Genomic DNA, 10,866 nt, shown 5'->3' with positions numbered 1-10,866 from the left:
ACCATTTCATCAGACCTCTTTAAGAGAAAGAAAGTGAAAGTGAAGTGAAGTGATTGTCATTGTGAAACACTGCAGCACAGCATACGGTGACACAACAAAATGTGTCCTCTGCTTTTATCCCATCACAGTGGGCAGCCATGAAAGGCTCAGTGGCACTGGGAGTTGCATAGTCTTTTGAAGACCATTTATACACTTGTCAGTCATGTGTGTTTTTTTTTTTTTTTTATAGCAAGGCAAAATTCTAATTTTGTAAGTGATGTTGCCCTGCAGAATTAGTCGCATCTTCAAATTAACACCTTGCAATGGGGTGTTCAGAAGAATACCATATCTGCCTAGATCTTCCATCTTCACCGAGCATCACTTCAGCTGCACTCCTCTGATCATCCCTTTATTCCATTTTGCCCTGTTTTCAGAAATTCTCTCTGTGAGAGCCTTGTATTGTGATCCTCAGAAGTAATGCTTTAGAGAAATTAGAACTCTGTCACGATTGGAGGCAGCTGGAGATGCACCTGGCACTGATCTGCATGACAGCAGGACGGTTATAAAGAACCTCTGAGCAGCCATTCGGGGCTGCAACATTTTATGTGGACCCTGTTACTTACCTCGTGTATGTTTTTCAGTTCCTGGCAATTACCACATGCATGCGGGTTTGTTTCTGTTAGTTCCTTTTGTTTCCCCTGTTATTGACCCTCGTGCCAGTTTGTTTTTTGTGTTAATAAATCATTGGTCTCAGTATGTCTCGCCTCTGTGCTTCATACCCTGTCTGCTGGTGGACTTGACAGAGAACCACACGGAATAACTCAGCCAGTCGTGGTGAGTACAGGCGCCGGTGAGGATCGGCCATGGGGTCGGGGAGTTCTGCGGTGAGACGTGCCAGGACCAGGATACGACTCCCAAGTACTGGTTGAGCGGTTTCTTCCCGGTGATGCGGGGGTTGAGTTGTGGTGAGGAGCGCTGCGGTATGACGCTGATCCCAGGGTGATCCGCAAAACCCAGAAGCGGCAAGGTCTATGGGTGAGTGGCCGGAGCGAGGATGAGGGCGTGTACTTCAGCGAGGAAGGATGCGACCCCCTTGATCTTCGCCATGTCAGGCCAGGAACTCTGTGCACTGCTGGTAAGCCTCCCCGTGGACTCGGAAGACATGGACAACAATGAAAGCAAGAACATCGCGAGTTGGTGGGCGGTCGGTGCCAGGATTTCTCCGGCCATCGCGCCCCTCCCAGATCGTCAAGAGGTCTAGGGAGACCCACGTGACTTCTGGTGGTGCGATGATGCAGAGAGAGACGGACAACAACTGTGCTGCCGGGACTGCCTCGTGGGGAGTCCGCCTCTCCAGCTCTGGTCGCCGACCCGCCTTCCCTCTGCCCGGACGTTCCCCAGCAGAACGGCAGCGCAGCACCAGCGCCCCCGCCTGCTGCAGAGAATGTCCACCACCCTTCACGCCACATGCCCACCACCATCTCCAGCAATGTGCCCAGCCCCCTGTGGGAAGTGCCCGGACCCTTCTCAGGAGCAGCAGGTACATGCCAGCCCTTCCAAAGAGCCCTTTCCTCGCTCTCAGACACAAACAAAATAACCACCACACACGCATGTCTGACTGGGTCAGCTTGGGGCTGGGGCGCAGCCCTGTGGCAACGAGGAGAGACAGATAGAAATGGTTACCGAGGAGCTTCCTGGAGCTGCTGACGGCCATGGATTGAACCCTTCCCCTCTAGTGACCAGGCTGTGGAGCAGAAGCCCGTTTTTTTTTTTTTTACATGAACTTTCATAAATTTAAGTTCCATATAACAATCTAACATATAACAATGTCAGTTAACATTAAAATGGTTAACCAACCGTTTACATCACACATACTCAGTCAAATTTGCTTCTGTGTTGGTGAGCTGAACATGTCCTGAGTGATGGTAACAAGGTGAGCCAGACGATCATGGCACTTCCAGACTTTACAGCCAATTATCCACCAGAAGCTGTCTGGCTTGGTCGCATCCGTGCAGACGGCTGAAGGCACTCCTCACTCCCGTCTTTCATACATCCCGCTTTTTAATCAAGGCACATTCTGAGATTCTTCTCTTTTATACATTTGTACATTTGTAGTTAACAGAAAGTGTAATGTCATCTAAGAGCGCAATAAAATACCCTTTTCATTATTGATGTATTTTGAGACATTCATGTATAGGCAGAGGTGGAGAAAGTACTCGCATTCATTACTTAAGTACAGATACCACTGGTGAAATGTTAATCCACTACAAGTGAAAGTCATAAAGTCACATTTTTACTTAAGTTAAGGTACTGAAATACTTGCTTTTAAAAATACTTAAGTAGTAATATGTTTTCTTTTTGCCTTATTGGCACAACGCATAGAATACCTAATTACCTTGTGGAACCTCTAGAATAAGGAACCGGTGAAATGTTACGGAAACACAACCAAGCTGACAAAGAAGTAATCTGTTTTTTAGAATTGTAGAATTGTAACTACACACCCATACAAAACAGCGTGGCAAGTGTTCGTCACTGGTAAGTGCATGCATCAACCATATAGCACAATATGCCAGGTATGGCTGCGTGTTTGCATGCCTCACAAAAAAGAAACATCAAACCAACTTTACATCACATGTGCACCAAAAATAGCCTGAGATGATTGCTAATTCTTTGTCAACTAGTTACACATATTATATGGATGTACTGCTGTATTCAGCTTTATTACATTTAGAATACAATCCCTGTCTGGATGGTCTAAGTCATTTCACTGGCCGTTTTGGATACGTTAATGTGATTTATATCTAAAAGCTCAGACAAACTTTCACTTGTACATAATAAAATGTTTACATACCTCAATCTTTTTGCACAGGATGGAGGGCGAGTTTTTGTAGGTTGTTATATAGTTCGTTTTAGGCAGACACCATACACAAAATGAATTTTTAATCCTTTCAGAACAGTTGATCAAGATGTGTCTAAGGATGCTTTGACACCTTGGTGTCCATGGCACCAAATCACAAGCATGTGTGGGTTCTAATCACCCACAGCTGCCACTCATTCGGTGTGGGTGATTAGGACCCTTCATATGTCAGAATGTATGTAGCATTGGGCATTTTTTTTGATAAACATGTTGAGAGTTTGCGTCTCCTTCTAACCCAGTTGCATTACAGGTGCGAAAATCCGTCCATGCTCTCGCGTTGCATTATTGCTGTTCAACTTAGGTTTACAGATAAATCAGGCTTGACCATACTGATTACTGATTGGTTTATTTTCCCCAGACCGCCAAGGTGCCACTGAGTAAAGTACCGTCCCCATGCAATGCTCTCCACTGCCTGTCATGGCTGTCCTCTGTTCACTAAGGGTGATTGCAGCCGTTCCTCCAAGACCAAGGTTGGGAAACACTGGTGTGCTGTGCTTGCTGTGTTTCACAATGACAATAACTTCACTTTCACTTTATCACAAAAAACATCCAATCCATAAGTTCCCCCAAAAATATAAATATGTAAAGTAAAGTTCATATACTCAAAAACTCTACTTAAGTATATAGGTTTGAGACCTTCTATTTCATGTACACAGTGCCATCATATGTAACATTAAAATGATTAAGATAATATAATATATTAGATAAATTATTAAATTATTTGTTTTTATCTGAAATAATAGTTGGTATATCTTTGTGCGTGATATAAGGTGGTAGGATTGGATTGTTTTGCTCCAGCTTGCGTCATCTAATCCAACTTGTTTATTTAATAATAACATAATAATAAAAATAATAATATGTATTTAAATGTGATAATAATATGATCCTATATACTGGACTACATTTTCTGTAATTATTCAAATAATACACTACTCTTGTCAGCAGTTGTAACATTCTAATGGTGGAGAACAGCGGGCAACAGTGTCGCGGTACTGTACGTTACCACCCTGCGGTGGAGAAGACAAACGCTCCACTAAATGTTAATATTCCCGTCTAACTAATCCCCAGCTGCAGCACCATCTGAGGTAGCAGCGCCAGCCGGCTCTGGAGAGGCAGAAATGAGCCCCAAATGTAATCAAATGCTACAAATTACCATGTCACTTACTATGGATTAAAACTTCACCCGAGATGAGGATAAAATAGCTCTGTGCTGGGAGGGAACCAGTGGAGGGTTCGAGGTGAGGAAATGAATTTCGTTTTAATGCTTGTATGCGCCTCTTTTGAATGCCCGGTCTGCATAATTAAATAATTTCCCCCTTCTCCACCCCCTCACCTCCCTGCATTAAAACAAGGTTCTTTCTGAATACAAATATTCCTTTCCATGTACTCAGGACTGACTTAATCAAGCCCAGTTTCCAGTATTCAGTCCTCCCAATCATTTGCATGAATGGGCAGTGTTTTTGAATCATATTACAACAAGTGATCATTAAGATAAATAATTTGGTTCGGTCCATCTGTTATTCTGGTTGATTCTGTTGAATTTGTCCGAAGAATATAAGTGAGAACAGGCACCATTTTTTGTAGTTTTTGATTACTGTGGGGAAACTTATCCAGCATACACTGTACATTATGTAAATTTCATTAAGAACAAGATTTTTGTTTGTTCTCTACTGTCTGTCTGCACATGGTCACCAAACAGATTGTGCTCTGTGTTCACATGGGAGCCACTTAAACTTTCGCTGTTAGTTGAACCGTGAGCAAGGTCTAGTGTGAGCCTGTGCATGCTCATGATCTCTATCTGTCTATTCTTTAAATGGCGTTTTGCTGTGGGACCTCCTCTGTTGGCCCTTTTTGCACTACTCAATGTGGTTGAAACCAGCAGCTTGTGTCGGGCCGGTGAAGTGTTGTCCATTATAGTGAGCGGCTTGCGCAACATAACTCTCTCCACAGCCAGTCTCCGCACTGGGCCAGCCTTCGTTATCCAGAGTCTTTCAAAGTTTCCAGTCCAATCCGTTTTACGGATGAACACCCTGGCATCTGTGGCCGTCCACCCCTTTTCCTAGGATGGAAAAGAAGTGTTCATCTTACACCTGGTCCTTCACAACCGTCTCTTTCATATTAGTCACGCATGAGGGGAGGTGTCAGGAAACGGTCATGTTAATGTCTTCGGGGGTTTAGGTTCAGTTCAGCTGAAGTCTGAAAATTGTTGTGGGAAGGGATGAGGTCATTTCCTGTGCGGTTGAGCCATATTGTAATTCGTATTAGGAATATAGATTAGATTAGGTCACAGTGTTTGAAGAAAGGCAATTCGTCCTGTCTGATCATCTATTCCCATTTTGTTTAAAAATGTAAATTCAGTTTATATACAAATGTTTTTACAACAAATGTTAGACTACAGTTTGCATAGAAGCCATGCGTTGCCATTTTGTAGTTTGTGATTTCAAATATTTCCTTGTCTCTTAAAATACTATTCCAAATACAGAGCTGAAAATGTCCATGATAAGGTTGCCATATTTTTTTCCATCCTGGAAGTTCTGTGATTGTCCCACGTATTGATTGTGGTTCCCCCCGCAAATTGAATAAAATACTAGATACTAGATAAAGCAGATACTAGATACTGGACACTAGATAAAGCAAACAAGATCACTGTGTGTATACGTAGCAACGTGAGCCATTCACGATTCAGTGCGGATGGGCTTTTATTTAACTTCTTGAAGACTGAAGTTACAATAACAGTGAAAGTGATATCTGTTGTCAGGTCAGTGGAGCATCATGGGAGAGGTATAACATGCATTTCCCATCAGACCACAGACTGCTGACGAGTGGTTCACTTCGTTAAGCTGGTAAAAAGGAAAATGGTTGATAACTGAGCCAAGGAGGGCAGCGATAGTCATGGTTTTATACATAACTAAACTGTTTTTTTATCTCTGACATCTTTGGTTTCAGCATGGCAATGTCAGAAAAAAAATGTGATAAAAATCAATTGAAGGTATCAACTCGATATGTTAAAGTATTTTGTTATCAATTTTGTTGCCATATCTCCCAGCCCCCCACTCTGCTGTGTCTCATTTTCTTGCATCCTTTGTTGCTTGTCTGCTGTCCATGTGTCTACAAGGTGTATTCTTTATTTTCATGACCATTTACGTTGGTAGATTCTCACTGAAGGCATCAAAACTATGAATGAACACATGTGGAGTTATGTACTTAACAAAAAAAGGTGAAATAGGTGAAAACATGTTTTATATTCTAGATTCTTTGCTCTGATTACTGCTTTGCACACTCTTGGCATTCTCTCGATGATCTTCAAGAGGTCGTCACCTGATATGCTTTTTCAACAGTCTTGAAGGAGTTCCCAGAGGTGTTTAGCACTTGTTGGCCCCTTTGCCTTCACTCTGCGGTCCAGCTCACCCCAAACCATCTCGATTGGGTCCATGTGTGTTATGTACAAGCACATTTAAAACTGAGTTCGCTCTGAGTAGTCGGCTTGATGGTTCCTGTCTAGGTGATTGTATGATTCATGTTGTATCCTAGAAGGAATAGAGCAGAAAGAATAAAAGAGATTTGTCCATCCAAATCATTATGTTCAATGACATTCTGTGCTCCTTTGGTCAAATAAAAGCAGAACATAATTCCACCTCCAAAGTTAAAATTTGAGTTTTGTCTGACTGTCTGTATCAGTACCCCAGATGTATATAGTGAAACTCAAATAGTTTATTTTATAATTATCTTCATTAATCATGTTGGAGTCTTAGGTAAATGATCCGAGAACCACTATGTCAGTATAATGTGGACACATTTTTACACTGCACTCTTGTATTGCAGGTTGCAAGTGATACTTTGGATAAAAAGAAGGTAATTATTGCTTATTGTTCTGTTGATAATAATATATAATGGTGAGTGTCTCCTCGTAGAGTCCATGTTTGCAGTTCTGTACTCACAGACCCTTTAAAGGGCCAATCATAGTCTACATCTGGCCATATGAGCTGACCTTTTAAGCTATATGCCATTTGCATGAGCCAATGGTAGAACATTGTCCTCCATGTTAGCCCATGCTAATGCAGCTACAGTCCTCTACAAAAGCAATAAATCCACAAATTTCCACATGATGAAATAGCATATTCATGCATAATAATATCCAGATGTTTGAGTTGCATGTGGAGCTGCATGTGATCTATAAAATTGATGGTTGAGGACCATGGGCATGATTTAAAAATCATGACTAACTAATAAAATATCACTCGCCTTAAAAGGTCTGTTATTTTTCACCCTGTAGGATGACTGAAAGACGTATGCAGAAGGAAGCCACACAGGCCAGCTTCCTGCTCATGTTTTGCTTGGCAACACTATGGGAACTACCAGCACCAACCGAAGGCCACAGAGGTGAGTTATGGTGAGATGTTTGCTTCACAGGGTTCCGAGTGGCATTGTGGTCATCATGTCTTTTGGTTAACAGTGATTAATCAGCATTAGATTTTTATGTATTTTTGGTCACGTTGTTTGGGTTGTGTTCTTGTGACAACAGGAATCTGCCTGAGCAAAGTGTCTCACTGATCAGTCACTACCATTCAAAATATTTGGGTCACTTAACAACAAAACAAAAAATAAAAATGATTTTTTTTTTAATATAGAAAAATATAAATAAATAAACATTGACAAAGTGTGCAGTGATGATGTAGTCAAACTCATATCTGCTGATGCTCTAGATACGGTACTAGTGTGAATTCCTTTTGTGCCTGCAGTGCACCATGTTAAAGCCGGCACCTGTGAAGTGGTAGCGCTACATCGATGCTGCAACAAGAATAAAATAGAAGAACGTTCGCAGACAGTGAAATGTTCCTGCTTTCCTGGGCAAGTAGCTGGAACCACCCGGGCAGCCCCATCCTGTGTTGATGGTACGGTGACTGTGATGTCAGAACATCAGAAAAAACATCACACTGATCATGAAAATAATCATCATAAAAATAACTTTTTTATCTTAATATGTTTATTATGTGTACTGTGCCGTGATAATCATTGCAAAAGATAATACTACCATTATTAAGCATAATAAACATCATATTTAGACTATGTTTTGTTTAATTGTATCTATTCCCCAAAAAAATATATATTTGCACTGAATTTTATATATTTTGAAACCAATTTTTTTTTCTGGTTTTATATAATTTTTCTTAACAAATCCTGTTTTCACGGGGTTCTGTTGCATAATGTTTCTCTAGAAAATACAAATCTATTCATTTATATTAACAAAAAATCTGTATTATTTATCTCCATTTAAGTTGGCTTTCTTATGATGCAGCGGCATGAATTAATATTAGAGCTGTCATTCTGACAGAATGTTACTGGTGGTTGGAGGCACTTCAGTTTGCAAAAGGCCCATTAAGTACATATCATGCAGGCAGAAAGAAGCAGCGGAGCTGAAACGGATTGACATTGAAAACCCGAAAACTTTGAAACAGGGCTTCCAAAAATATGGTTCCAACAGCCGTCTCATTTGCTGGCAAGGGATTATCATGCCATTATAACACCGAGCCACTGACCAGAGATGCCTATTATTATGGGCTGCACTAACTGGTCAGACTAATTAAACGTGTGGCTTGAAGTTCACGCTCGCAGCTGTTGTCAGCAGTTGACATTTAGGTGTTGACATTTCCAGCAAATGAATGTTCTACACGAATGTCCCTGGTTTAGGTGTACTGTGAGTCACCTCTGTATGAATTGATAAAAGGCATTAAACCTCTGGACCAAACCATCGTATAATATAATCACCCAAAATGACCACACTTTGAGGTTAAATCTATGAACGTGAAAGAAATGTTGATGGGTGTTTTTCCTCATTGTTCGCTTGCTTTACATAGAAATAATTTGATTCGGCTCATATCAACTTAATGCTGTCATTGTAGACATCAAAACTGTGTCCTACCCAAGTGATAAATTTACACAGAAACTGTGGATGAGAGCGTATGCTAATTGTGTAAATTGGTGTGCACCATAGCATAGCACAGCATGACGTGTGAGAGTGATATTTTATATGCACGGATTTTGCAGTCATTCTCGTTTGATATTTGCTCCGCAGCCTCTATTGTGGACCAGAAGTGGTGGTGTCAGATGCAGCCCTGTCTGGATGGGGAAGAGTGTAAGGTTCTTCCAGACCTTAAAGGCTGGAGCTGTGCCACCGGGAACAAGGTCAAGACTACAAAGGTTTTACACTTATATGCATTTCTTTGACTTTGTTTTGTATAAACTGGCACAACACAGTAAAAGAGATGTAAATAATTCTCTTTTTCTTCTTCAATGTGAAGATTTCTTCTGACAGAGATCAACTTTGGTAGCCCAGCAAAGCTTCATCCTGGTAATGTACACACGCTGTGCGGCTCATTCATTTTTAGAGCGTCATGCTTTTTTTTTCACTACTTCGTCATGTCTCACCTACTCAATTACACCTTCTTAATGTGAACACACAACAGAGCGGCTGAGGGTGTATGGGGTTTTTGTTCAGATATATTAAACTGGGGGTGGTGAGAATAAAAACAGTTTTTTTTTCCACTACAGGGTGAAGACATGGGGAAGAACGCTTGGTCACTATGTGCATTTTTAAAATATTCATACAAATATGGCTCTTCATAGAAAAACAAAAAATGTCTTTCACTGATCCGTGGGATTTGGATTTATCAAGGACTGTTTGCCTCTTGCTGCATTATATTACTTCTAGTAGTAGTAATCTTAACTTTGGCATTTGGTACAAAACCTCAAAGGTTTTCTAAAAGAAAACGTCATTGAGGTTAGATACTGAATGCTTTTTGGTAGTGTATTATTGTGAATGTATGTTACGTTTCACTCAGTATTTATTATTTAGCCTGTTCTCTACAGCTGCTGGTTTCTCTATGATATCACATTAGTTCATTTTGTGTCTCTAAATGTCTTTTGATTTTCTGTTTTCATATCCATAAACACCGAAGGGGAAGTGCTCAAACACCACAAATGGCAATGGCACAGTGGGCTGCAGGCAAAGTTTACTTTACTTAGCAAAGTAAATAGACAATAATCTATTTATAATTGAATATTACCTGTACACAAAGATTTGTGGCTCAAAGTATTCATGCCATGAACCTCTTAGACATGAATGTATCCCTACATTGTAATAATAATAAAAAAAACATTGATAATTGTATAAAATTGTTGTTATTTTTGTTCATTTTCTACTTTTTGTATGCAATCTTTTATCATGGACTTTTTTTTTTAACCACAATTTTGATGATGACTCATTTGGATGCCTCCTATATCACTACCATACACACCATACCATCACTACCATAATTACTACTGATTTGTCTAAAACCTGATGTCAGATGATGCAGAAACACATACCAGGTTGAAGGTAGATTGTGCATTAAATGTTTACTTTGTCTCCGTTATTAACAGAATTATTGGTTCCACCCACAGTGTGACTGGAGGCCGCAGGATTTGCCAGATGCAGTATGTGTTGAACAAAAACATTTTTCATCAAGCAATTAGTTCTCTCTATAAAACTGACTGTAGTATTTAGAGGTCAATAAAGACAAGTAAAGACGAGACTTGCATGAGCCACAGAAAAATGCTGCCCCTACACTCCAATCAAGTGATTATGCTTCCCGGAGGACTCATCTTCCACTTAGTTTCTCAGTTTCCTCCGTGAAAATGCCCTCTCCTCAATTTCACCGCGTCTGCTAATGTTGCCAGGCTGTCAGTAAAACATCAGCGGCCCCTGACAGGACGGGGTGACGGGTGTGTATCGCGTTACTAGGCTAAGTACACCGTGGTCTGTGCGTTCTGACAGGGGCCGCATGTTCCGGATACAGGCGCCTCGGTCCCAGCCCAGCTAATGTGCATGGGGAGGGTTGCGTCAGGAATGGCATCCAGTGTAAAGACTACAGGTTTAAAAGCCTGGGACGGCGTAAACAAATAAGAAAGAAGTTCTGTTCTAATGCTTTTAT

General features: G+C 40.9%; 1 protein-coding gene across 1 annotated transcript; it reads left to right on the top strand.

Annotated features, from left to right (window-relative positions):
* Positions 1 to 6,577: 6,577 nt before the first annotated feature.
* On the top strand, positions 6,578 to 9,910 carry LOC114764961 (chemokine-like protein TAFA-2). Its single transcript, XM_028954968.1, has 6 exons — positions 6,578 to 6,748; positions 7,170 to 7,276; positions 7,636 to 7,788; positions 8,970 to 9,094; positions 9,196 to 9,245; positions 9,446 to 9,910. The coding sequence occupies exons 1-5, from the start codon at positions 6,681 to 6,683 to the stop codon at positions 9,223 to 9,225; spliced, it is 483 nt and encodes a 160-aa protein (XP_028810801.1). The 5' UTR covers positions 6,578 to 6,680; the 3' UTR covers positions 9,226 to 9,245; positions 9,446 to 9,910.
* The last annotated feature ends 956 nt before the right edge of the window (positions 9,911 to 10,866 follow it).

Source organism: Denticeps clupeoides, chromosome 15 (genome assembly GCF_900700375.1).
Source record: "Denticeps clupeoides chromosome 15, fDenClu1.1, whole genome shotgun sequence".
Classification (NCBI taxonomy): domain Eukaryota; kingdom Metazoa; phylum Chordata; class Actinopteri; order Clupeiformes; family Denticipitidae; genus Denticeps; species Denticeps clupeoides.
This window is presented reverse-complemented; position numbering and strand designations above follow the sequence as displayed.

Bases quoted from the DNA above. Each gene is read 5' to 3' on its own strand.
- LOC114764961 (XM_028954968.1), top strand. From the start codon at position 6,681: ATGTGGACACATTTTTACACTGCACTCTTGTATTGCAGGTTGCAAGTG. The intron at 6,749-7,169 runs GTAATTATTGCT...TTCACCCTGTAG, and splicing joins ATACTTTGGATAAAAAGAAG to GATGACTGAAAGACGTATGC. The intron at 7,277-7,635 runs GTGAGTTATGGT...TTGTGCCTGCAG, and splicing joins ACCAACCGAAGGCCACAGAG to TGCACCATGTTAAAGCCGGC.